General features: G+C 39.6%; 3 protein-coding genes across 8 annotated transcripts; 2 read left to right on the top strand and 1 right to left on the bottom strand.

Moving 5' to 3' along the window:
* Positions 1–87: 87 nt before the first annotated feature.
* On the top strand, positions 88–5,497 carry LOC106657127 (sodium-dependent nutrient amino acid transporter 1-like). Of its 2 annotated transcripts, none has more exons than XM_014378449.2 (10): positions 88–224; positions 609–722; positions 974–1,259; positions 1,329–1,560; positions 1,630–2,004; positions 2,504–2,867; positions 2,945–3,044; positions 4,910–5,086; positions 5,206–5,303; positions 5,371–5,497. In XM_014378449.2, the coding sequence occupies exons 1-10, from the start codon at positions 213–215 to the stop codon at positions 5,479–5,481; spliced, it is 1,869 nt and encodes a 622-aa protein (XP_014233935.1). In that variant the 5' UTR covers positions 88–212; the 3' UTR covers positions 5,482–5,497. The 2 variants fall into 2 exon arrangements, with proteins under 2 accessions (XP_014233935.1, XP_014233937.1); XM_014378451.2 differs by having other exon boundaries at positions 964–1,259.
* A 976-nt stretch (positions 5,498–6,473) lies between these two features.
* Positions 6,474–16,319, bottom strand: LOC106657126 (proton-associated sugar transporter A). 2 transcript variants are annotated; one of them, XM_014378448.2, is made up of 10 exons: positions 16,091–16,319; positions 14,508–15,046; positions 12,066–12,328; positions 10,854–11,138; positions 9,731–9,981; positions 9,543–9,644; positions 9,106–9,447; positions 8,899–9,029; positions 8,635–8,809; positions 6,474–6,724 (listed from the first exon to the last, which is right to left on the bottom strand). In XM_014378448.2, the coding sequence occupies exons 2-10, from the start codon at positions 14,705–14,707 to the stop codon at positions 6,494–6,496; spliced, it is 1,980 nt and encodes a 659-aa protein (XP_014233934.1). In that variant the 5' UTR covers positions 14,708–15,046; positions 16,091–16,319; the 3' UTR covers positions 6,474–6,493. The 2 variants fall into 2 exon arrangements, with proteins under 2 accessions (XP_014233934.1, XP_023318709.1); XM_023462941.1 differs by lacking the exons at positions 14,508–15,046; positions 16,091–16,319 and adding an exon at positions 13,669–13,959.
* Positions 12,666–21,919, top strand: LOC106657128 (feline leukemia virus subgroup C receptor-related protein 2-like). 4 transcript variants are annotated; one of them, XM_014378452.2, is made up of 7 exons: positions 12,666–13,183; positions 18,352–18,732; positions 18,867–19,098; positions 19,171–19,408; positions 19,489–19,804; positions 19,894–20,004; positions 20,079–21,919. In XM_014378452.2, the coding sequence occupies exons 2-7, from the start codon at positions 18,413–18,415 to the stop codon at positions 20,443–20,445; spliced, it is 1,584 nt and encodes a 527-aa protein (XP_014233938.1). In that variant the 5' UTR covers positions 12,666–13,183; positions 18,352–18,412; the 3' UTR covers positions 20,446–21,919. The 4 variants fall into 4 exon arrangements, with proteins under 4 accessions (XP_014233938.1, XP_014233940.1, XP_014233939.1 ...); XM_014378454.2 differs by lacking the exon at positions 12,666–13,183 and adding an exon at positions 14,107–14,205; XM_014378453.2 differs by lacking the exon at positions 12,666–13,183 and adding an exon at positions 15,805–15,921.
* The last annotated feature ends 3,160 nt before the right edge of the window (positions 21,920–25,079 follow it).

Genomic DNA, 25,079 nt, shown 5'->3' with positions numbered 1-25,079 from the left:
TTGTCAATGTTTCCATCTCTACATTCTTCCGAGCATCATTCAGATACTCGATGCAACTTTTCATCGATATCAGTCGAACTTCAACTTTACACGAGGTTGGTAAAAACAAAAATAAACAAACGTTCGCTTTGTGCCGAAAATTCATAGGATCAAATGGACGAGCATCTGGCATTAAAAGTGTTTTTGAGTTAAAACAAAAAAAATTATTGAAAATGGAGCAAACCGTAAGTGATTTGTTAAAAATAGTTTAATTGATTGAGATGAAATAATATGCCAAGTTATTGGTTCGTGGAACCAGTATCAATTTTAGTTTTGACAATTTTGGTGAAATTTACATTTTTGTTTGCATTAAATGGATGGCATCGAAAGTAGATTTTGATACAATAAAGATTGATAAAATCGATCGTAAAATTTGAATGTGTTTCATCTCTTTTTTATAAAGTACGCATAAATTTCTTACTTTCGAATCATTGAGGTGCATCTTTCTTAAATTGACCGATAAGACTTTTTTAAAATCTGATTGAATTTTTATACAATAATTGTAAATTTTGATGTCAACTTGATTTGTAAATTGTAATAAATCAAAAATGACATTTCTGGTAAATTAGATCAACAGCGGGGGGCTCGTTAATCATGGATTCACAAATAATGATGGCCACGGCAGCTCACGCAGTAGTATCAGTCAACCGGACAGCACCAAGATACCGATCGAGACGAAAACGGTAAACTATAACACTTTCCCAATGATCTATTTCAAAAATACGTTATTCGTGATTTTTTGAAGTAGTATTACGACGTTTGGCAATCACTTCGCCTGAGATAACTATCGCAAAAAACGTCAACTCGAGATTTTTAATGGGTTATTTGACAATATCAGCAAAATCGACGCGATCGTCGTTCGATATCTATATGATAAATCAAAAATTTGTGACTTTGTCAAAGGGAACCACTTAAATCACTCAGCTTATTGCAGATAACGGAGAATACGTCAACGAAATCCGAGCAACAACAAAACGAGCGAGCTCAATGGGGCAACGATCGAGAATTTCTGTTGTCCTGCATTTCCATGTCAATTGGTCTAGGCAATGTTTGGCGTTTTCCAGCTACAGCCTACGCTAACGGTGGCGGTGCCTTCCTCATCCCCTACATAATTATTTTGACGGTGGTAGGCCGGCCCTACTATCTGCTCGAAATGGTACTGGGTCAATTTTCCAGTAAATCGACCATCAAAATTTGGGATATGGTTCCGGCTTTCAGGGGTAATCAATAGACTCGAGCTTTTTTAAATAAAGCTCAAATGAAGAAGATGAACGAACTTGTTTGTGCAGGCATAGGTTTCGTGCAGTTCTTCATCCTCGTGGCTCTGTCTTCCTACTACTGCTCTCTGATGGCCTTGACATTATTTTATCTGATAAATAGTTTCCAGGCTGAGCTGCCCTGGTCGAAATGCCGACCGGAGTGGGGCTCGAATTGTCTGGACTCCCTCAGACGATCCTTAAATGCAACCGCAGCTTATCCGACGAACGTCACCCAGTACAGTTCGGCCGAGCTTTACTTCTTGTACGTTTTTGCCACGATTCCATCTTCAAATGATTATCATTACAAAATTAAAATATAAAATCCTCGCAGCAAAGAGGTATTAAGAGAGAAGGACAATATCGACGACGGAATCGGAATGCCGGATTGGCGACTCGCCCTGTGTCTGGCCGCGAGCTGGCTCGTGGTCTTCCTCGTCGTTGTTCGCGGCATCAAGAGCTCCGGCAAGGCGGCATATTTTCTCGCTAGCTTCCCCTACATCGTCATGCTCGGCTTACTGATCAGAGCCGTTACCCTCGAGGGAGCCGGCGAAGGAATCTTGTACTTCGTCAGACCTCAGTGGGACAAGCTCAAGGATCCGAGCGTCTGGTACGCCGCCGTGTCCCAGTGCTTTTTCTCTCTGACCATTTGTTTCGGTGCCATCGTCATGTTTTCCTCGCACAACAGATTCGAGCACAATGTCTATCGGTAAGGATTCGACTAATTTCATAATTTTTTAACCCTGGTAGGCTGCTTTTCGACCAACAAATTTTTCACATTTGAAAAGTACACTGAAAAGAATAGGGATTCCTCTATACTAGAAAAATCAGGACAAATTTGTTCTAAAATTGTATATGTTTTTTTTTTTATAATTTTTTTACTTATTACAATTTTTTTACTTCGCCTCTTGCAGATTTACAAATATAGGTACTTGCCATCTAGTTGTAAAGGCTTAAAGTAGTACTGTATTCAAAGTGGTTGAAAACTGGTCTAAATTTTTAAAAACAATTAAATAATCATTTTCAGGTCATTTAAAATTCATTTTATGTAAAATAATTGTAACATAATAATCAACAAAGAGTAGACAGTTATAATGGTAATGTATTTTAAAAAATTTGAAATGATCATTTTTCGTTCATGGTGAAAATTTCTACAAAGGAAAATTTTTTTTTCAATATGATTCAATTTGCACATTCCGTTTACGCAGAGACGCCCAAATTGTGACGACACTGGACATGTTCACGTCCTTCTTCTCCGGTCTTATCATCTTCGGAATTCTCGGTAATCTGGCCCACGAGCTCAACACGGACATCGACAGGGTCGTGCGAGGCGGCACCGGACTCGCCTTCATCTCCTACCCGGACGCCATAGCCAAGTTCACGTGGATGCCGCAATTCTTCGCCGTCATCTTCTTCGTGATGTTGTTCGTTCTGGGCATCGGCAGCGCGGCCGGACTGGCTTCCAGCGTCATCGCCATAATTCACGACTACAAGCCCCATTGGAAAATGATTCACGTCTCGAGCGGCGTTGTAATTTCGGAATTCTTGATTGGCTTGATTTACGTTACGCCGGTCGGTATTAACTTCTACAATTTTTCAGAGTTAAGCGAGTTTTACAATTTCGAGAATATTAAAAAATTCGTTTTTAGGGGGGACAATTCATGGTTACTTTTGTCGATTACTACATCACTTCCTTCGTAGCATTTGTACCTGCTATTTTCATTCTCATTGGTGTTTGTTACGTTTACGGTAAGTAATTCATATGATTTTAAAGAGCCCACACCTTCAACAATTTTTAGATTACAATAGTTAGATTACAATTGAAATTCTTAAATGGTGACTTAAAATCGTGATTTTAATTATACTATTATTTTTACTTTGCCACTTAAGCTAACATTTAATTTGTTGATAAATTTCAATTATGATATTTAAATTTGAGAATTAGACTTTTTTTGGCTCATTTTTGCATTGAAAATAATCTAAATGATGGATAGGGTATTCAAAATACAGCAAGAATTTGACAGAAAAAGAACTCACGCTGAATAAATTTACATTATTTAATACTTTGCCGTTAATTGCCGTTAATTGATTGCCGTTAATTGAGTTTAAGACAAACTGAAAATTATTTTTTGATTATTTTAAAAGTTACGTACTGAAAAAAAGTTTTTTTTATTTCCGAAAATTCTTTTTTTTTAGTTTTATTAATTTCGTGAGAATTTGAGTAGTGACTTTAAAAAAAGAAAACGTTTCTTTTGCAAGGTTCAAGTCATTTTTCTTGGTAAATTTGTGTAATTTTTTACATCAGTGTGATGCATTATTTTATTTATCTACTAAAATACAGTCCCATTACGAATATGTCCTGGTAATCTAGCGTGCTTTAAGGAGGCTCTACACATAATAGAAAAGATCATCCAACATAATAAAACTTATATCAATCGATTTGTTAGATCTTCAAAATAAGATTCCAAAAAAAAAACATGTGGTTGACGATCAAACTTTCGAGATAAACAAGTTTAAATAAATGGCGATTTTAACACGGGCTCTTATGGGACACGGTCTTTTATTGTTTATAACTAATTTAAAAGATCAACCATCTTAATAAAAAATATATTTTCTGAAAGAGAAAGTTCCAAACTTTCGATTGCTATGTTAAAAATTACCCCTTAACGAACTAACTAATGAGTAATTAAACAAAATCATTGATTTCGAATAGTTCGAGCGGTGCCTAATGCGAGAAAGAGACAGACAGATGTCTCGAGAAAGAGACAGACAGATGCCTCGCTGTACTATTGTTATGATTGGTGTAGAGCCTCCTTAAGGGGATACATACACCTTAAACTCAAACAATTTTTTATTGCATTATTGAGTAGGATTTCCGTCCCTTTCCATTGCATTTTTCGAAATTCCAAAATTTTGATTTTGCCCTGAAATACAGCTGTTTCCGTGAACCCTTTTCCTATACTTTACGTGTTAAATTTTTTCTTCTTTTGCGTTTTCTGGCGAGTAGTGTTTTTGGTCATCTATTGTAACTTTCAGAGGGTACTGATTGAGCTTCAGCACCAGGGTCGCGTACACTTCTTCAGAACATCAATGGTTGCGGTCACTATCTCGGATGAGACGATCGAACGGGCAGATTGTTCTGCATGAACAGTTCAGCACACATTTTTTTCTATTTTTCGTTTTTACCGAAATTTAAGTCATAAAAGTACTGCTTGAGAGTGACCTATTGGTTCGCTGTATGTATTAGGTGTATGTGTTCCCTTAACTTATACAGTTTTTTTACTTAGTCACTTGCAGATTTTCAGAGAAAAAGTTACTCGCCATTTGGTGGTGAAGGCTTTAATTATCCTTTAATTTCCATGAAGTTTTTTAAAAATTTCAGTACCAAAAGTAACGCACGAGGGGCAATAATATTTTTATGTATTTTCCATGCAGTTTATGTTAAAATTTTAATCATTATTTATCAGCTAATTTACTAAGAAGATTTCATAAAAAATACTTGAAGAAAAATGTGAAATTGGTTACTTTAATTTTGGCATCTGAACTTACGTATAAATCTTTATCAAATTTAAGACTTTTTTTATCAGTGCACACAATAATAAATTTAATTTCAGGACTGAATAATTTCCTAGACGATATGGAATTCATGCTGAAACGACGACTGGGCTGGTACTGGCGTTTCTGTTGGTACTTCTTGACTCCTGCCATAATTACCGGAGTTTTCATCTACAGCGTCGTCAATCTTAAGCTACTTACCTACAATGGCATCTTGTATCCGGACTTTGCCTACGGTAAATTTCACGATACAAAATTTAATGACGACGATAATAACAATATTCACATAATTATTTCTGGTAGCTTATAAATTCTGAATTATCATCGTGATACGATGTTCTTCTTATTGTTTTAGTAATTGGATGGATTCTATTCAGCTTTGCTCTTTTGCAAATTCCTCTCTGGTTGGTTGTAAGCGTTATCAAAAAAAGACACGAATTTTCTTTTCCCGAGGTAAGACGAATTATTCAATTTGATAGAAAAGAATATAATTTTTATTGTAAAATCTTTTCTTTGCCAGATTTTGAAAAGAACATTCGATTCGTCGAAAAATTGGGGTCCTGACATGAGCGAGATCAAAATACGATGGTTTGAGTTTAGAAGAGATAAGAAAAAAACGCGTAGTGGTTGAAGAATTGAGCTCACCTCTTCGAATACAATGATCTCTCTTTCTTGCAAACCTCTAAGTTACCATGTTTAGCATTCATTTAGTATTATATTTTATTGATTGCACATATTTTAATGTAAAAATTACACATTAATTTAAAAACATATACCTGTAATTGTTTGCCCTAAAGTGATGTATTTAGGCATCAATTGTTATACATTCGTTTACGTCTATGTAAGTCTACAAATAAGTACTTGTATTTTCATTTTTTTTCTCATTTAAATGACAGTCATTATAACGTAATTATAAGTTTCTATAGTTGATTTTATATATAAGCGCATAAGTCACAGATAGAAATGGCTCGTTCAAGCTTATAACCGTTGTATAGAAGACTCCGTTTCATCATTTTAAAATGTATTTGAACAAAATGTCATTATATAATTTTTTTTTTACGTTTAGACATTTACGCGTGAGACTTTATATGTACAAAGACGCCAGCGTCATCCGCTTATAAAAATATTGTCTTAAACATTACAATTACTTGAATATTTTCATAATAATAATAATTTAATAAATTACTTCGTTTTATCTGTAACGATAAATCGACTTCGAAGAATAAAATGTATAATTTTTTTTAATTCTAGATAAATTCTGACGTATATAATTCGTAATTTTGTTTTAATCCCTAAGTAAATGTATTTACATCGAAGAAGAACATATACCTCTCAAAAGTCGTTTGTCTTTGGAGTTTAAATAATCGATTGTGCTTAACACGATCATTCAATATATGGCACATTATTATTAAAAAAAAATTCCTATTTAATATTACGTCCTCAACAAAATTTGAGAATTACGGATATCATTATCATCAACGATACACGACGGCATATATAATATACGATAACAGCACGGCTTCGAAAAACTCGACGTTACCGGAGACTCGCCCGATAACTTCATAACGTTCGCGGTATTATCGTCATTGAACATTTATCATACGAGCGATCGATAATAACAGTTGCTTTTCTTTTGCTCCTCTTTAAAGATCGAGATACATGATCTGGGTGGCTGCGAGAGCTCCGCAAGCGGCGAGGGTGCTCGCGACGCAGACCACGGCGGTGGTGGTGCCCGAAACGCTGACGATGGTGCCGAGCACGCAGGACAGGAGAAACTGGGCCAGGAACACCATGGACGAGACGATGGCGACGTCGGTGCCGAGGCCGCGCACGCTGCTCTCCTGGATCGAGGCGCCGTGAGCGTCCACGGCGAACTATGTATGGAAGCCAGAAAATAAGTCGAATCAAATTTTATGGAAATTATTTGTATTTCACGTGAAAAAATTTATCATGACGGCTGTTTTACATTTGAAAAATGAGAGAACGTCAAAGTCAACTTGCTTTTTTTTTTAATATTATTATGAAGTTATGTCAATGGTTGATTAATTAAAAAAATCATCATAAAAATAATTGTTTTTATGAGTACGTAAAATGTCGATAATATCGGTTTTCTTTCTTCAACTCTTTCTTCATCATTCTGTTGAACAGAGAGTATTGAAATAATATGAAAATTTTTCAGTCACATAATTAATAGCGATCAGTATCAGTATATAGAATATTTATTTTATGGGATACGTAGGGCAAATATTGACAAATAAATCCATGTTCTAATTGTAAACAATATGAACAAAATCAATCTTGACATCGTCTCTCGAGGGCTGATCAAGTTTATAAAGAAAATAAATCAGTTTGAATCGGGTCTTTCCTGACGAAACAAGCCATAATACCAAAACATAAATTTTACTCATTCAATTTCCTTACTTTAAATAAATAGATTCAACGTTCAATCGAGGCACCAAAATGGACAAACAACATGTTTCTGACATTTCTCAAAAAGCATTTACACTAGAATCGAGCATGATAAAGCATCGAGACATAATTCACAATAAGAGAACAGATTATGCGTGCGATAATTGCGACAAGAAATTTGGATTCAAATCAAATTTGTTGAAGCACCAAAGAGCAGAACACGAAGGTCGCAAAGATTATCCATGCGATGAGTGTAAGAAGAAATTTGGACAAAAATCACATTTGCTCCAACACCAAAAGTCAGTCCACGAAGGTCGCAAAGATTATAAATGCGACAAGTGCGAGAAGAAATTCGTACGTAAAGAGACTTTACTCAACCATCAAAAGACAGTCCACGAAGGTCGGAGAGATTTCTCTTGCGACAAGTGCGAGAAAAAATTTGGACAAAAACCGCATTTGCTCTTGCATCAAATGACAATCCACGAAAGTCGCAAAGATTACGCATGCGACAAGTGTGAGAAGAAATTTGGACGAAAATATAGTTTGTTGAGACACCAAAAGACAATTCATGAAGGTCGTAAAGATCATGCACGTGACAAGTATGAGAAGAAATTTGGACTGAAACAGCATTTGCTAACCAACCTAAAGACAGTCCATGAGGGTCGCAAAGATTATGCATGCGACAAGTGTGAGGAAAAATTTGGTCAAAAAGTTAATTTGCTTTTGCACCAAATGACAATCCACGAAAGATGCAAGTATTTTGGATGCGGCAAGTGCGAAAAGAAATTTGGAATAGAATCGAGTTTAAGTTGACTGGATTGGACAAGTGCAATTAAATGATTCACAGCACGGCTAAATTTTGGTGCAGTTAAAATCCCATTGGATCGATCTTAAACGGGATGTTTACGAAGCAAGTGAAGACTTCGAATCTCAAAAAAACTTGCCTCGCAACAAAAATTAGAACGAAGGAACGTTAAGTGATTCTCATACTTGGTATTATCTCATCGAGTACCAAACTTAACGAAAATTGTGGCATTTATTCGATAGCGAATACTAGAAGTTAATTATAGAATACATTAGAGATTTATCAATTATCCAAAATGACTAGACAAATAAATTATTATTTTAAATAGTTGAAGTATTTTTAAAATATGTTTAAATACTTATCAGAGTTTTTCATCATTTTTGTACACATTTTATGTATTAACGCACTGTAATTTGTATTAATGTATACATCAAAAGTGCATTATTTAATTTTAATATAAATGAAAGAGAAATATGAATGATCTCAGAAAACTAATCTGCGGACCTAATCGATTTTTTCATGAGAAATACGAATCGTATACCGATTAAGTATACAGGTGCAACTTATTACCGTGTTCTCGGCGTGATAGTGTGCGATGAGCAGGTAGGGCATGGTGAAGAGGGTCGAGTACATGACGCCCGCCGTCCACGAGAACAGTATGACGCCGAAGGGATGCTTGGTCAGGGCCATCAGCATCATTCCGCAGCTGTAGAACAGCAGGCCGCAGATATAGACCTTTCGTGCCCTGTTCACAGTCGAAATTGCAGAGAGAGAACGAAATAATTTTTTGGAATCGAGACCATTGTTCGAGCGTATAAGATTCCAGCGACTCACTTGAAACGTTGGATCAGTTTTTCGATTACTAGGGAGTAGCAGGCGCAGGAGAGCGAGTACATCGACATACCCCAGCAGCCGAATCTGACGCCGTCCTCGTAAAGAGCTCGCTCCTTCGATCCTTCCGGAGCCTACACATGTTCGTTGCATTAAAATTTGGATCCAATTTGTTTACGCGAGTTAAAAATAATTGAAAAATAATAATACCTTCGGATCGCCCCCGTAGACAGCCTCGCCCACGAAATCGGTAAAGTACAGCGAGTAGCAGACGTGCGCCATCCAGCAGCAGAGATTCGTCAGGCAGACCATTCGCATGCTGTGCGGCATGTACAGAATCGAGTACAGATACTCCTGCAGAGTGGCTTTCGGATTTGCCGCGGCGGCGTCGTCGCTGTCGAGTATCACGGCTTCGGCTGCGTCGGCCGACGCCTCTCCGGCTGCCGCTGGCGGCGGCGGTTTGGGCCGAGGAGGTGGTGGCGATTTCACGTCGGGAATCATCGGCACGGCACCGGCTTTTCGCTGAGGTGGTAGTTCCTTCATTGGTAGTTCCTACGAGTGTGATAAATGTGAATGGAGAGGGTTCAATGAGCCATGCGCGAAGCTATAGGCTCAAAAATCGATGGTTATAATAATAATTATCTCACCTCGCCATTTTCCATTTCCTGCTCATTTCCGAGGGTGCCGTAAGTCACCGACTCCTCTGCAGCTATTTTCCCGCTCTCGCTCTGTCGACGCTTATCCTCCGCCTGCGCAAAAGCATTTTTCATTTTAATTTCGCTCCCTCGCCACTTTTACGATAATAACGATAATAATAATAATCATCGTCGTTTACCATTTCGCGCAGCTGCTGCTGGCACTCCTCGCTCTCGAGGAAGACGAGCGGTATCTCCTTGAAGCTCGTCAGAGTGCTGGCCACGCAAAAAATGAAGATAAAGGTGATGAGGGTGAAGACGGCGTGCAGATGGCCGCCGAGGGCCACGCCGATCCGCGTGGCGTCCCAGTTGATGCCGCCGAGGCCGTAGCCCATGAAGCCGCCCAGGCCGGCCATTATCGTGAACGTGCTGAGGCCGCGAGCATGATCCTCTGTAAAAGGGCGCCGGGTGGCAAAAAAAGATAGAGGATATTAATGATCATTTTTTTTTTTTTTTAGTATCTTATCCTGGTAGAAATGCTTCTAGTTAAAAACGGACTGATGACCGAAAATTAGTATATTTTGCACCTGGGGAGTGAAAAACTGAGGCGAAGCCTCAGCTGATAAATTGTACGTGCTCTAAGACTTTCCAGTTTTTCACTCACTAGGTGCAAAATATACTATTTTCAAATGCATTGATATTAATTTTACTTTTATGATCAAACTCATTTTGAATGATTTTGAATTGAAAATTCATCCGTTTCAAAAAATTTAGATTAAATTTCAACCCCTTAAAATGCGATAATACGACTTCAAGCCTTCGCCACTAGATGTCGAAGTACCATTATATGTCAATCTGCAAGAGGCAAAGTGAAAATGATTGTATGAATCAAGGCACGACGATTTTGAAATATACTTGAATTCTTTGCTATAAGTGGATTAGCTTTATATGTAAAAATTAAAGTAACCGATGATGATATTTTTAATAATGTGTATAAGTACTGATTTATTTCTTCACATAAACTGCATGAAAAATGGCTTGCAAATTACTTTTGAGGCACAAATGTACAAAAGCGACCCACATTTAAAAATTTTAATTAAAATTTCTAAAAAAATGAATAACGGCTTTGTCATTATTAATGCCAGCCTTCGCCACTAGACGGCGAGTACCTTTATTCGCAAATCTGCAAGTGTCAAAGTGAAAATAATTTTATAAGTAGCGGTTTTGAAAATATTAAATATTAATTTCTGGAATCATGAGACCGAGTTAAATAACGTGAATAATTAATCTACGGTATAAGTCGAAAACTTTCATTATCATAACCTGGTATCGTGACGTCGAGCAAGTAGGCTCTCGCGGGACTCTGGCAAGCGTCGGCGTCGAAATCCAGCAGCACAGTCCCGAGAATCGTGAAGAATATGCCCCAGGAATGAGAGGGCTGGACCAGCGGCGGTTCTATCGTCGTCGTTGCGGTGGTCATCGTTGCGTTGTCGCTAATAACTTTGGCCGTTTTACCCGTGATCCGATGGATGAACGAGGCCGTGTAATTTCCTTGAATGTCGCCGAAGGCGTAACCCATACCCTCGCCGTTAGGCACCAGAATTAAACCTGTGCGATTGTTGAAAAATGTGAATGTTATTTGCTTTTTAAGCGCAACTGTTGGTATCTTATCCGTACGTTTAGCATAACCACTGCTAGTTCGAATTTCCCGGTTAGTTTTTCTGTTATAAAAGCCGTTTTATATTTAGTAACTTTCGTTTATGGTAATCGAAAGCGTATCCGTTCATTAAATGAATTGTTATAAAATATTTTGATTCGTTCAATATTTGTTTATAATTTATTAAAATTCAGTATCGAAAAATCTGCATGCTTCGTAATTTTATTAAGACGTTCTCGCAGGAAAAAAAACGAAAATTATGCAAAATAATTTATAAAAACTCCGAAAACTCACAGATAGTTTGCAAGAATATTTGAAGAATATTTTACTACGAATTTTCCAGAAATTTAGACATAAAATATATGTCAATCCATCAACAAGCAAAAAAAGTTAATTGGGACAAACAAAAAATAATTAATTAGTATAAACGAAGAATAATTAATCCTTTTGTGATGATGCGCTCGTTGGGGGACTCAATACTTTATAATCACGTTCAGCCTTTTTCATCGTATCTCAAATTGCGGTATTCATACACGTTTTATTTTCGGCGAAAGTACTTTACCCAAAATTCATAATAGTACGTGAAAAAAATATATGAATTTTGAGCTTGAAACACTATAATTTTTTTGCCGAATCGTTTGCATTTTTACCAATTGGTAATCTACTATCGTTCTAGGTATGCCGTCGTTTTCTAAACACAATAAAAGCAGGACTCGTGAATTTGGTTATAATTCTAAGTCTTTTATATTCTTCGATATTTTTGTCTAGCTCATCGCAATCTTTAAAATTTAATCGACGCGGCTTAAAAATACACCGTTTGTTTTAGATGCTCAGTCAACTACTATCTCGTGTACGATACATCTCGAATATTTTTTTACCCATGAGCACGCCGATGGCCAAGAGTGCGATGAAGGGTCGGCGACGACCCTGCTTGAGGCGGCAGCGATCGCTCAGGCTGCCCAGCAGCGGGGTCACGAAGAAGCCCACCAGCGGGCTGAGCGCCCAGACCAGGGTCATGTGCTGATGATCGACGCCGATTTTCAGCAGCGTCGGCGACACGAAGGCCGTCTCGGCGGCGTACGAGAACTCGATGCCCATCACCGCCGCCGAGACGCGCACGAGCTCCCATCTTGTTTTTTTCCTACATTATCAAGTCCCATTATAAGTTGTGTACTACATTAGACATGTCAAATTATGCGATGTGATAAACTATCGTGACCCGTCGTTTTTCATTTTTTAATATTTTCAATTTATTTATCTTTTTTTTTCTGCGCGTGCACAATAATAACGAAGGTTTCGCGCGGCATTAGTTTTAGTGCGCGTAAAAAGCGCGCCTTTTAAATAGAAAGTGAGTTTTAGTTTGAGATAAAGACAGCCTTTCTATTGTGTTTTTACATTACATTATATGACCGTTGTCATTCGCATACCCGCATTTCATTACATAGCTTTTCGAAAAATCATATATGTATACACGCCAAACAACTCCTCAACTCTCAGCTTCTCTACTACCAACTCTGATTTTTCCTCTCGCTCAGCTCTACATAATATCGTTACATGTGTGTGCGTGTGTGTGCATAGTGCAGTAGCTGCAGCAGCACACAAATTATGCATGCCGCTGCGCCTTATTATTATTATTATATATATTGGCGCGCTTTAATCACGATGCGGTCAGTGTCAGTCGCGCATTAACTAATCGATTCGCGCGCGCCATTATAGAGTATTATAAACGAGTCCTCAAAATAATGTCAAGTTTGAAAAGTCAAGTTTAACCGCGAGCATATAGACAACGCATCACGCGCGCCGCGTTACGTTTTTCTCTTCGTTTTTCTTGTTCTTCTTCTTCACTTTTCGAGCTTCGTTGTTATATTTTGTGGGAAAATATACATCGTGTGTCTATGTGCGTAAGTGTATAAGAGAAGCTGAGTTACGAGAACAAAAAAAAAACTGCGAAGAGATTTCCTTGCTTCTCTTTTTTATTGGATACAGCATTTTTCGAGTAAGTAAACTACCTTAATTGTTAGTATTGCGAATTCGCATTCTTTTAGTCGAGTGATAGAGAAATCAACGACATCCGCATTCCCGTAAAATAGCCACCACCACCACGAGAATATTTGAAAGTAAAACGTGTGCCGTTCACATTTTATTGCATTCGAACCTGATCAATTCTCTTCTACTAACTATAACACAAAATAAATCTCATTCATCCACTTGCTCAAAAGATAATAATGAAAATCGTTACGCGTAACACCTCCATCCGACGATAAAAAAAATCAAAAGAAAAAGATTTTTCGTCGATAACAAATCAGCAATTTTGTTATCGACCAGCCGTGTGTGTACTTAATGATACATATGTGATACACGCATCTCGCCTTGAGCTTCCGATCATGCGGTATGCAAATTCACTCGTTCAAACACCATACACACGCATATAATTGCTACAAGTGTACATTAAATTTACGTAACTATATTATGGGTAAATACCTCAGAGCCATGATACGATTCTAATGTACAGTATTTAATATTGAAACGAAACGGACGGACTTTTTGCACTCTGGCAATTTTCTCACACTATCTCTACTCCAATAAAAGCGATACGAATTCCGCGACTCGGATTGTCTACGATATCGCCCGTAGCCGCGACTCTCCTGACAAAATTTACAAACACACGTCCGTCAAATGATGTCCGATCGGACATGTGAAAAATGATCATCGACTCCGATGATCGCAGTTTTTCCCCGATCTTGACTCTCGTAATGACACTAAGACTACTATACGCTATTACCACCACTAACCAGACTTACGGCGTGCCGAGATATAAATGTTTTATCTCTGAGTATACATCGTAATAAGCCGCGAGGCTCTTTACAATTATGTAGATCGCGTTACGCACACATTAACACTCACGCTGCTGCTGCTGCTGCTGCTGCATTCGCAATGCCAAACGCAGGCAGAGATTAATAACTAGTGGCGATGTCGCGCCGCCTTCCTAAGCTCCTATTTAGAAAAGAATGTTATCAGGTAAATTGCGTGCAATATATATTAAATGCGCTGCCGTATATCTTTGTGTGCGCGCGTGAGCCTAATAATGCGCGCACCGCTGATTATTAGCTAATTATTAGGCAGCGAGTTTATGCGAGAGTTCGGATCTTTATGAGGCTAAAAAACTCGCGCAGTTTAGCCTTCGGGTAGTGTCGTTTCCTGAAACTTTTCAAGCGCTAGGCGTGTAGCCATAGTCAACTGTGTCGAGCGACGTTCGTATATATTTTTTTTTTTTTTATCATACTTTAATTATAATTTTTTATTTATAATTCTAACAATACCTATAGATGTGTGCATAGTCCTCCAAAGATCGCTCGAGCTTGGGAGGCCCACGCAGATGCGTGATGACGCCCTCCAAGCCGCGATCCGTCGGTATCTGGTCCTTCCACTGCTTGAAGTCGTCCCATTTCTCTTTGGCTTTGTCGCGCACCCCGTGCACTCGGCCACCGATGCCCTGGTACTCGTGCAATTTGTCCGCCATTGTCCACACACACTTACACACACACACACACACACTCACAATCACACACCGTTAAGCTTCTTCTTTTACTTCTATCTTCTTATTGTTTCCTTAATTGTTATAGAGAGTTTCTCGTTTCTCCACACCGGGCGCGCACCCTTTTTTCTCACTCAAAACTACTTTTTCCTCTGCAGCACGAGGAGCCCATCAGCAGCGGGCGAGGATAGTAAATATAAATTGATTGTTTGATCAGAGCTCGATCCGATCGTAGTGCACCGTAGCGGTCGATTTGCAGTTAAGCGAGTATCGAGGTAGACCGAAGACATGGTCGATGCGGTTTCCTTTTCATTACAACTCGTTCTGAAAAAATAATTTTTTTTTTATCTATACCATTAACTAATTGATACTTAAAAAAGTAATAAATTTTAGCGTTGGTTGAGTTCGTTTCAATATTCTATTTTGCTTCCATTAGCCGACATTTTACAATTCTAAATTATAATTTTTTTTCAAGTACCCGAGTATGCCAATAGTTGATAAAATGTCAGCCTCGTTATGCATTATGTATAGTTTGCTCACTCGCCCGTTACATGTACATAGCGAGACATTGCCATTTTATATAAGAATTTCACTACTTTCGCATCGTTTCGCGCTTGGCATTAGCTTCGCTGGAAACCTCCAAAGTTCTCGCGGGCGCCTTCGGAGAAAAGATCTCGTACATTGATTCTTTTATATATCGTATACACGTTGCACCCGTATTATGAGCTTCTACACACGACGATCAACCTTTTGTCGCTAAATCCTCTTACACCTCGAGGTACCTACACCGAATTGATTCGAGAGTTAGTTTACACATCGCGATGATGAGTAAAAATTTTCACGCGGCCGATACATCGAATGATTGCAACGAGACGACGAACACGTTATCGTTGTATATAATTGAACGAGGGGGGAGGGGAATTACAGATCGAGCAAGCGTGACAGCTGTCAAGTGAAAATTATATGCCTACCGTATAAGCGACGTTACTCAATTGAAATAAAATGTATTTATATGTGTGTGTGTGTGCGTGTGCATCGTAAAGCTAGCATGTCCAAAGTTAATCCAATTTATTTGACAAACGAAATTGTTTTAGCAAAATACTATACTTCGCGAGTCGGGTATTTTCACTGGACGAAGACGACACGCGTGCACAGTTCGCTAGTTCACAAAATGTGCACGTCGATTTACACTTTGTGCGGTACGTACGTATAAAAAATTAATTTTTGATAACACTTTTACTGAGATGGAAAAATCGAACGATTCCAGCCGATTTTTTTGCCCGTAGTGACGCACGTGTGAGCGCGTGAATGCGTATTTATTGGTAATTGCACATAGGGATGGTAATTAAAGTACATTCAAACACTTACCCGGAGAGCCGGAAAAGCGTCGGAGCGTGCGAACGAGAGGGGAAAAACGAATGCGAACGTGCAGAGAGAAAGCAGAAAGGCTGTCGAAAGATGAAGAAGCCTCTGCCGTACGGCGAAGGTCGCGGCGATACGTATACAACGACGCTCGCGAAAGTCGGCCGACAACGACGCGTGGCGATATCGTCGCACAATTGCCGTGTGCCACGTCCAGCGCTCGACTGACTCTCCTGCGTTTGCTGTGTATAGAGCTAGACCCCCTGCAGAGGTAGGTAGGTGGCTCATCATCATCATCATCCCTCTCGGCGAGAGAGAGTCTCGCTCGGAATGAGAGAGAGAGAGAGGGTAGTAAAGCGCACCCGAGGAAAATCCGTGTTATATATTACTGTGTATAGCTACCTACCACCCCCTTCCCCGCCTTACCACCCCCACGCGCGTTCGCAAGCGCGCGCGCGCTTCGCGATAAAACCGATCGTCGTTTCTCTTTTCTTTTTTTCCTTCTTTTTCGTTTTATGTCATGCTGCTGCTGCTGCTGCTAATGCTGCTGTAGCGAGCTGCTACTGCTATCCACGCGTCGCGCTATTTTATACGTAGGCGAGCCGCGCGAGCGTAAAGAGAGCTGAAAATGACCGGTGTTAGCCTATTTCGATCGGTACGCTCAGCCGGGTGACACGAGTCGGTCTGTCCGTTCGTTCGCGCGCGAGCGCAGATATACACGGTAAATGCATCGCGTACCGCAGTGTACTGCACACTAACCGCGGGTGGTAGCGACGACGACGACGACGACGACGACGGGGGCCACTGCAAAGTGTTGAAAGAAGAAAAAAACGTCGGGTGGCCATGTTCGGTGAGAAAAATAGAATTACTAATTATGCAAAAATATAGATTCGCTTGCTTCCTTCCTCGTAACTGCTATTTATTTTTATTTTTTTCTCGCTTCTGCCGCTTCCGTTGTAATTTACGGGGCTGCTGTATTTTACGCGACGTAGTATCTTTCCTCGAGATTGCGAAAAAACCAACAAATTTACGCGTAGAGATCTAGAATTGCGCTTGAGTTTTAAGTAAAAGTAAACTGCTTCATCCGGGCTGCTGCTGCTGCTGCTGCCGTTAAACTGCGTTCGCGTAAACGCGACACTTGGAGCAGTAATTGTTCGCTTTTATATATTTTTCTCTCTCCTTTTCAATTGAATGATATTTACCTCGACGTTGGAAAATACATTCGTCGAGCTGTACTGTTACGAGATTAATTGCACCGAACGACTTATATATTGTGCAACATTTACACACACGCACTGTACGCGCGGCATAATCCTCCGATTCTACGAAATATATTCGTTGATCATCTGTGATATTATATATTGCGGTCATTTTATTTTATTGTATTATATTATGTTGTATAAATTCCGTATCAATAAATCAAATGCAACGCGGCTAAAAGTTAAACTCATCCTCGATCAATTTCATCCGCCTCTTGTACACACAAGTAATATAAAATTTCCTATTTTATCTCGCAATTAAACACACATTGTTATATTTTTAAAATCGACCCGCGTGCATGGTTAAACAAAGTAATCGACAATCGAATTTTTTCGTTCACTCTCTCTCGTACTCCCTCTCGCAAACGCATACAATATACATAAACACGTAATAACACACGATCGCCAACAAGTTTATCTCAAGGTAAATTTTTGTAATGACGAACCGATTGGTACTTCCATGTTTTTACCCGTGCGTACATTACTAATCGGTTGTGTTTATCTTTCGTCGTCGTCGTCGTCGTCGTCGTCGTCGCTGGTGTTATAGTGCACATCGTGCGAACGTCGACGACAGGTGCATCCACATCAATAAAAGATCGTGACTTGTCTCCCGTTGTTTTCACGCTCGAATGAAGGAAAGACGGATCGCGCGGAGAGAAAAATCGCATTCAAATATCAGTGCACCGCATTTATAATTATTATCTCTCGATGCGGGCGCGCGGATCAAGACGAGAGGGATCAGTCGCGATCGTTAATATTATACGTCTCAATGTCGCGAGACAAGTCGCTTGTGTGCACTTGGACAATAAAATCCTAGTAAATATATAATCTTTTATCTATCCCGATCCATCGAGGCCCCAAGAGAGTCTCGTGATTATACGTATACCGTTATTGTATTATCATCTCTCGCTCGGCTCGACGTGCCGCAATATATAGGAATTGTTCCGCTCCTTGCGATCTTGACTCTTTGACGATCTGTGTGCGATTTTAAAATTGTGTCTTCGATAGATGCTCGTCGTTGGCGTACGACTGCACCAGTGAATAAAGAGCCCCGGCCTTTGCCAACACAATGAGGGAAGACTCGAGCGAGCGTCTGACGATCGGCAATTCGGTGAAAGTAGTAGCAGCGGCCAATAACAATAATGGCTCGCCGCAGCATCAGCAGCAATTAAACACTGCTATCGACAATTCGTCAACGGAACAACAACACAACAACGGCTGCAACGGCCAACAACAGCAACAAGATGAAGCCAAGAAAGAGGATAACCCGGAAATCATCATCAAGGTTTACAAGAGGAGGTGGCTCATGCTGTCGCTCTACATCTTCTACGCCGCCATCGTCGCCGGCCAATGGATCGAGTACTCGATCATATCCAACATTGTACAGAGGTGAGAGAATTGACCGCAAAGCACACGATGTAAAAGCGTCAATAAGTTTGGAGTTTAGGAGGGGGAGATTATGTTGTTGCAAGTGTCGAGTACGGTTCTTTTTAATTTCATACATTTCCAATATCGTCACACAGATACTACGATGTGGGAGGTTTCGCCGTCGACTGTACCTCGATGATATTCATGCTGTTTTACGAGATATTCATATTTCCGGTGACTTTTCTCTCGGAGCGCATCGGCCTGAGATGGTCGCTCGTCGCGGGCAGCGCTCTCTGCTGTCTCGGCTCCTGGATCAAGATATTCTCGGTGACGCGCGACGGCTTCTACATGACCCTCTTCGGCCAGTCCATCATCGCCGTGTCGTTGGTAATAAAAAAATTAATTCACCTCTCGACTTGCAAGCACTGCATAATCGACACAACGCACGTATCGCTGTAGGTAATAATGTTGATATTACCGGGGCGAGTCGCGGCCAAATGGTTCGCCAGCGACGAGCTCGCGACGGCGACGTCGCTGGGCATCTTCGGACCTCAGCTGGGGGTGTCGCTGTCGTTTCTCCTGCCGCCGATCATCGTGAAGAATCACGTGGAGGTCGACGACATCGGCCCGGATCTCGCCTACATGTTCTGGTGGATAGCCGGAGCGTCCACGGTCAGTTTGGTTCTCATGTCCATGTGTGAGTACGACGTATGATTTTTGCCCTTATGGTCAAGGTACAGCAACAAAACTATCGTAAAAAATTTTGTGCGATCGCAGTTTTCGAGGAAGAGCCGAAGCTGCCTCCCAACGCCACCATAGCCATTCAAAAATCTAGTCAGAGCCAAAATAAGGAGGGATTTATGAAACCCATGAAAAGACTGTTCACCAATAAGAGTTTTCTCATTCTTTGCAATTCTTACGGCATCAACGTCGGCATCTTCAATGCCCTGAGTACTCTGCTCAATCCGTTGTTTCTCATGCACTTCAAGAACGGAGAAGAAGACGCCGGAAGGATCGGATTGATGATCGTCCTCACGGGCATGTTTGGATCTGTGACTTTTGGCGTAATACTCGATAGAACGCATAAATTCAAGTAAGCTTAAAAATTAATTGCACATAAATAGCTTTTAAAACTACACACATCACAATTTACAATTTTTTTGACAAAAAAAAAAAACACAGAGAAACTACGGTAGCCGTCTACTTTTTGACGCTGTGCGGACAGATATTTTTCGCCGTCGCCATGTTTCTAGAAATCAAGTGGATGGTTTACACATCCTCGATATTCCTTGGGTAAGTACAAATTCACCACCATATTTTTGAACCTACCGAATAAAAAACAAACGTTCGATCTTCGTCCATCGCAGCTTCTTCATGTCGGGCTACCTGGCCCTGGGTTACGAGCTTGCAGCCGAGTACACCTACCCCGAATCCGAGGCCCACTCGGCCGGCATGCTCAACATCGCCAACAACATCTACGGCATCGTTCTCATTCTCATTCTCGAGATAGTGCTCGAGCACTACAGCGACGTGCCGGTCCACGTGATATTCTGCTCGGCGCTCTTCGTCGGTCTGATCATGACCCTCGTGACCAAGGACGAGCAGAGGCGTCAGGACGCGCGAAAATCCGCCAACGTCTATCAGGGTCTTCCGATTGAAGATAGTCCTCAGGTCGTGGGGGTGGATAACGCGAGGCTACAGCGGCAGCAGTCACGGGAGGACAGCAAAGTCTGACAATATATGAAAAAGCCAAGATTAATTTACATCAAAAATCGGAGAATTTCCATGAGCGTAATCTCAACTGGGGGATTTTTACATATTGCCTTATCTATAGGTCGATTATAATACTTATAATACTCCACGAACTTCAAAAACGAATCAATTGATATCGATAGCGGGCCTAATATTCTATACGTAAATATGTTTTTTCAATTGTACCAACAAGTAAGACTATAGTTTTTAAACGTGAGAGGCTGTTTGGTTGCATGGATCGAACAATAATTATATCGTTAATGGTGAACTGTTTACAACGAAACATAAAATATTATGTAGAAAATTGTTGAGGTTTTTTTTAGAATACTTTTTTTGACTTTTTTCGAAGTAAAAGCGACAATACTTTTGTATAGCGGAGAATATAATGAGAATTTTTGAATGACGTTGGATTGCATCGAATGTGCACGATGTACGAGTGAAATTATACATTTGTACATATAGACAATCTTTATCTAGTGAATGTTAACTTGTAGATTTTACGACGTAACGTGACATTAATGTAGAGCGTAACAATTTTTTAGTAGAAGTGTATATCAAAATTTGTGATTCGATCGAGTGCCTTGATGCTGAAAACTGAATAAGTAACCGAGTATATAGAATAGGGAGAAAAATTGAATCTATATAACTCGTGTGCTTAGATCGCCTAAATGTATGTGTGTGTGTGTGTGTGTGTGTGTGTGTGTGTGTGTGTGTGTGTGTGTGTGTGTGAGTGTGTATAGCTGTAAAGTAGAAAAGAGTAAAAGGGACATTGCATCAACGGGAAGTCGTACAAAAGTAGGCCTCGGCCTTGGGGCTCTATGTATGACGGCTTCGTTATGCTGCTGCTACACGTATATATCTACACCAATGTACAATTTCTCACTCTCTTATTTCACCCGATAGATACGTGTATAATACGACTCAACTCTCTGTCTCTCTCTTTCTCTGCGCTCGATGCAACTTTCATCCGCTTAAGAGCAAAAAAAAAGAAAAAAAACGAACATAAATCCAATGGCGATCCATCCGAAATCGCCTGTTAAGACGCGCGCTGATTTTGTCTATGTGCATTAAATGAGTTGTGAGTATGTGTGTGTATGTGTATGAGTTAAGTGTGAAGGTAAAATCGCCGTATGTGACTGAGAAGCAATCGATCGAGCTTTAACAATTTTTTTTTGTTCGTTCATTGATGAAGTCAATTTGAATGTGTGCATTAAATATAGTTATAGTTTAAGAGTGAAAATTTTATTCCTTCGAAATTTCATTCACACAAAAAAAAATTATATTATTGTTAACATTGCGCAAAGTATCGATTACTAATGTAAATCATACGAATTATGTTTAGCTATTATTAATTAAAGTATAACAATTTTTCAATGAAGCATTAATCAATACTACATAAGAATTCACAAAAAATCTTCGATAAATAAGCCTTTTTTTGTATAGCAATAAAGTCAATCTGCATATAAAAAGTACAGTCGGCGTTGTTCTCTCTCTCTCTCTATCTCTCTGTTTTAAATTGAAAATGAAGTTTGTGATGAAAATTTATCGGCGAGGTACGATCCCAATCTCGGGATGCTGCTTCTGCTGCTGTATCGTCGAGCAAACACAGATGGAAGGGTCGAACGCGGAATGAAAAAAAAGGAAAGGATTTACCATCGTGTGTCTCGACGCTATTACGCACCCGTCATTGAAAAAAGAGAAGCTCGATATTATGAACGTATATTGATTTAACTTAACGCTCGTGCCGCTCGAATTGCTATTTATATATATTATTTGCAAATTAAATTTGAATCGTAAATCGCAAAAAGCGAAATGAAAAAAACACGTGATATCGTTGCGGATCTCAATCGTTGGACGCGCCGAGGCTCATTATCAAAACAACGCTTGTGCAACAACTGGTTTTTCACGCGTTTATTAATATATACAGGCGCGTTGAGCGCGTCGAAAAATTGCACTGGCTAACGGCTAGATCGTTCGATGCAATCGTTACACTACGAGTTGAACAGTTTCCATATTTTTCTAAACCATGCTGTGAATTATACAATTATTTTGACTTTGCCACTTGCAGAATTACAATTCAAGGCACTCGCCATCTAGTGGTGGATCTACACTGAGAGAAGAATTTCTTAACAGTTAATAGGCAGCACGTAGTTGAATTTTGGGACCGCGATATTTTTACATTTAAGATTCATATATTAATAGTTACCTTACGAGTTTAACAATGAGATATGTGCGAATGGACATATTCTTCCACACTCGCCATTGGTGCACCATGCCATGGTAGTCGAGAGCCAGGACGGAATATTGCTCTTGAGGACGATTTTCTCGAGGAAGTCGACCGGGTATTACCCGGTCAGAGCACCACGTCACGCTAGTCACGAACCAAGTGAAAATCTTGTACTTTTGAACGACTTCCTCGGGGAAGTCGACTGGGTTTTACCTATTCAAGACACCACGTCACTCTAGACGTGAACCAGCTGTAAATCTTGTACTTTCGGACGATTTCCTCGAGAAAGTCGACCAAGAGTACAAGGTTTCCACCTGGTACACGTCTAACGTGACGTGGTGCTCTGAACGGGTAAAACCCGGTCGACTTCCTCGAGGAAATCGTCCTCTAGGGCAATATTCCGTCCTGGCCCTCGACTACCATGGCGTGGTGCACCAATCGAGCATGAACGAGTCGACATCCTCGAAGTAATCGTAGAATTTTTCGATTATCAATGCGAGAAAAAAGTGTAGCATAAGTGCATCTCCAAATCTATCGACACACTTTTCCTGCACTTTTTTTTCATACACTTTTCCTTCATTTTTTTTCCACACAGGGGCCGGAATTGAATTTTCATTTTAATATATAAAAAAAATCTATTTTTCATTTAATTGTTTTCGTTACCATAGAAATATCTCGTGACATTATGTATTTTAATAGTTAATTTCTTGGTATATTAATAGTTAGAATATAACATTTATAGTAGTGCCGAACCTTGTATATTCTAACTATAAAGATATTTCTTAACTGTTAAGAAATTCTTCTCTCAGTGTAGATTTAATTGTAATTGAATTTTTGTAAATTTTATGGAGCAATTTAAAGCAGAAACTAAATGATAGTTAAAACATAAATTTTCAATAATAATGTCAAAATTTGAGTATAGAATTAAATTATTTTCGTTCATTTTTAAAGTAATGTGTGTGCATTTTTAAAATTACCCGCAGGTTTAATATCTGATTTTACATCAAATCAGCGTTTTTTTCAACAAAAATTCACTTTTATTCGTAAGACCGTCTAAAATTAATTAAGTCCCGAGAAAAGTAAGTGACGCGAGTAAAAGTTCCACCGAACCTTTCTAGAAATTATTATAAGCTTTTGATTGCAGAATGACCTGCTTAACCGAGAGTATAATCACGTGAAGTCTACGAAGGACTAATCATTTAATATATTGACAGTCTAGTCGTGCCTTGACGACAATTCGATGCCACGTTATAAGCTGCGATCCCGAGCGCGAGATTTGTTTACTTCCATAATTTTTATCGGCTATTGTTTTTTTTTCTGTTTTTTAAGACTCCCTTTAGGTTCCCGAATGACAGAAAAAAATACAAATTTAGTATCTTTCGGACTATTCGTATGTATAGATTTACTAAAGAGAAAGAATGAAAGTTATTTTCTCCGGGGGCTCTGTCTATTTGTCGCCGAGCAATAAAAGCTCGCGCGCGAATGAGTGGCATCGGCCTACATAAGCAAGCTGTAAGTCGAAGTTTACTACTGCGATTTTATGGACTGAAATTGAAAGTATATCGTTCGCGGAGTTTTCGCGTTCAACCTCGGGTAAATTATCTCTCTTACTTTTTCTTTAACACGCGAATATTTTATCAAAGAGACCGCGAAAGAAGGTATACGTTATTCGGGGCGATCATTAACGCACGTGCTTTGCGGAGTGACAAGCGCGAAAGGACGTCTCGTTTTGTGATCTTCAAATAGCGTATTATATTTCTGCTTCGCGGCGGTATCTTATCCGCGATGACGACGACGCTCGCGTTTGTATTGATTGTTCATTTTATTTATAATTTTATCAAGATCGCTAGCAAACCCCAAAAGTTACGATTAAATCCTGTCTATCGGTGGAACAATAGTGAGTCAGCCGCGACGAAAGTAAACATCTATTTATTCAACGATTATTTGATAAATAAATTCGTTGCGAATTAATATAAATTTTAGACACGAGGGAAGAAGCAATAAATGATTCAAGTTTTCGAGCTTTTCTTCAAATCTACTACGCAACAAAAACAAAATCTTTGTAATCGCTATATATATATTTCGTCTCGAGCGTAATATACCAACGAACATGGGAAATTACATACTTGTTGCGCATCGCGACTGTCGATCTGTAGATGATGATGATCATTGATCGATACTCGTTACAGCTCGTATAGCTGGTAAATAAATATACACCGCGATGTGTGTGTACGACAACGTATATAATGTGTAATATATACGCGTGACTCTCTCCTCTCTCTCTCCCTCTCGGCTCGCGGTTCAATCAACTTATGATACATTGACTGGACTGTGACGGGTGCATCGTTCTCGAGGCGCGCAATGCATTAAATTCTCGGCTCGTTGATGG

This window comes from Trichogramma pretiosum, unplaced genomic scaffold, assembly GCF_000599845.2.
Source record: "Trichogramma pretiosum strain Unisexual culture from Peru unplaced genomic scaffold, Tpre_2.0 scaffold14, whole genome shotgun sequence".
Taxonomy (NCBI): Eukaryota; Metazoa; Arthropoda; class Insecta; order Hymenoptera; family Trichogrammatidae; genus Trichogramma; species Trichogramma pretiosum.
Note: the sequence above shows the minus strand (reverse complement) of the source record. Positions and strands in the feature narration are given on the sequence as shown.

Excerpts from the sequence above, each read along its gene's own strand:
- LOC106657127 (XM_014378449.2), top strand. Across the intron at positions 723-973 it reads TACCGATCGAGACGAAAACG|ATAACGGAGAATACGTCAAC; the intron begins GTAAACTATAAC and ends AGCTTATTGCAG. Across the intron at positions 1,561-1,629 it reads TCGGCCGAGCTTTACTTCTT|CAAAGAGGTATTAAGAGAGA; the intron begins GTACGTTTTTGC and ends AAATCCTCGCAG.
- LOC106657126 (XM_014378448.2), bottom strand. The coding sequence starts at position 14,707 with ATGGCGGACAAATTGCACGAGTACCAGGGCATCGGTGGCCGAGTGCAC. Across the intron at positions 9,030-9,105 it reads TCTACGGGGGCGATCCGAAG|GCTCCGGAAGGATCGAAGGA; the intron begins GTATTATTATTT and ends GAACATGTGTAG. Across the intron at positions 8,810-8,898 it reads AAACTGATCCAACGTTTCAA|GGCACGAAAGGTCTATATCT; the intron begins GTGAGTCGCTGG and ends GACTGTGAACAG.
- LOC106657128 (XM_014378452.2), top strand. The coding sequence starts at position 18,413 with ATGAGGGAAGACTCGAGCGAGCGTCTGACGATCGGCAATTCGGTGAAA. Across the intron at positions 19,099-19,170 it reads CCATCATCGCCGTGTCGTTG|GTAATAATGTTGATATTACC; the intron begins GTAATAAAAAAA and ends GTATCGCTGTAG. Across the intron at positions 19,805-19,893 it reads GATAGAACGCATAAATTCAA|AGAAACTACGGTAGCCGTCT; the intron begins GTAAGCTTAAAA and ends AAAAAAACACAG.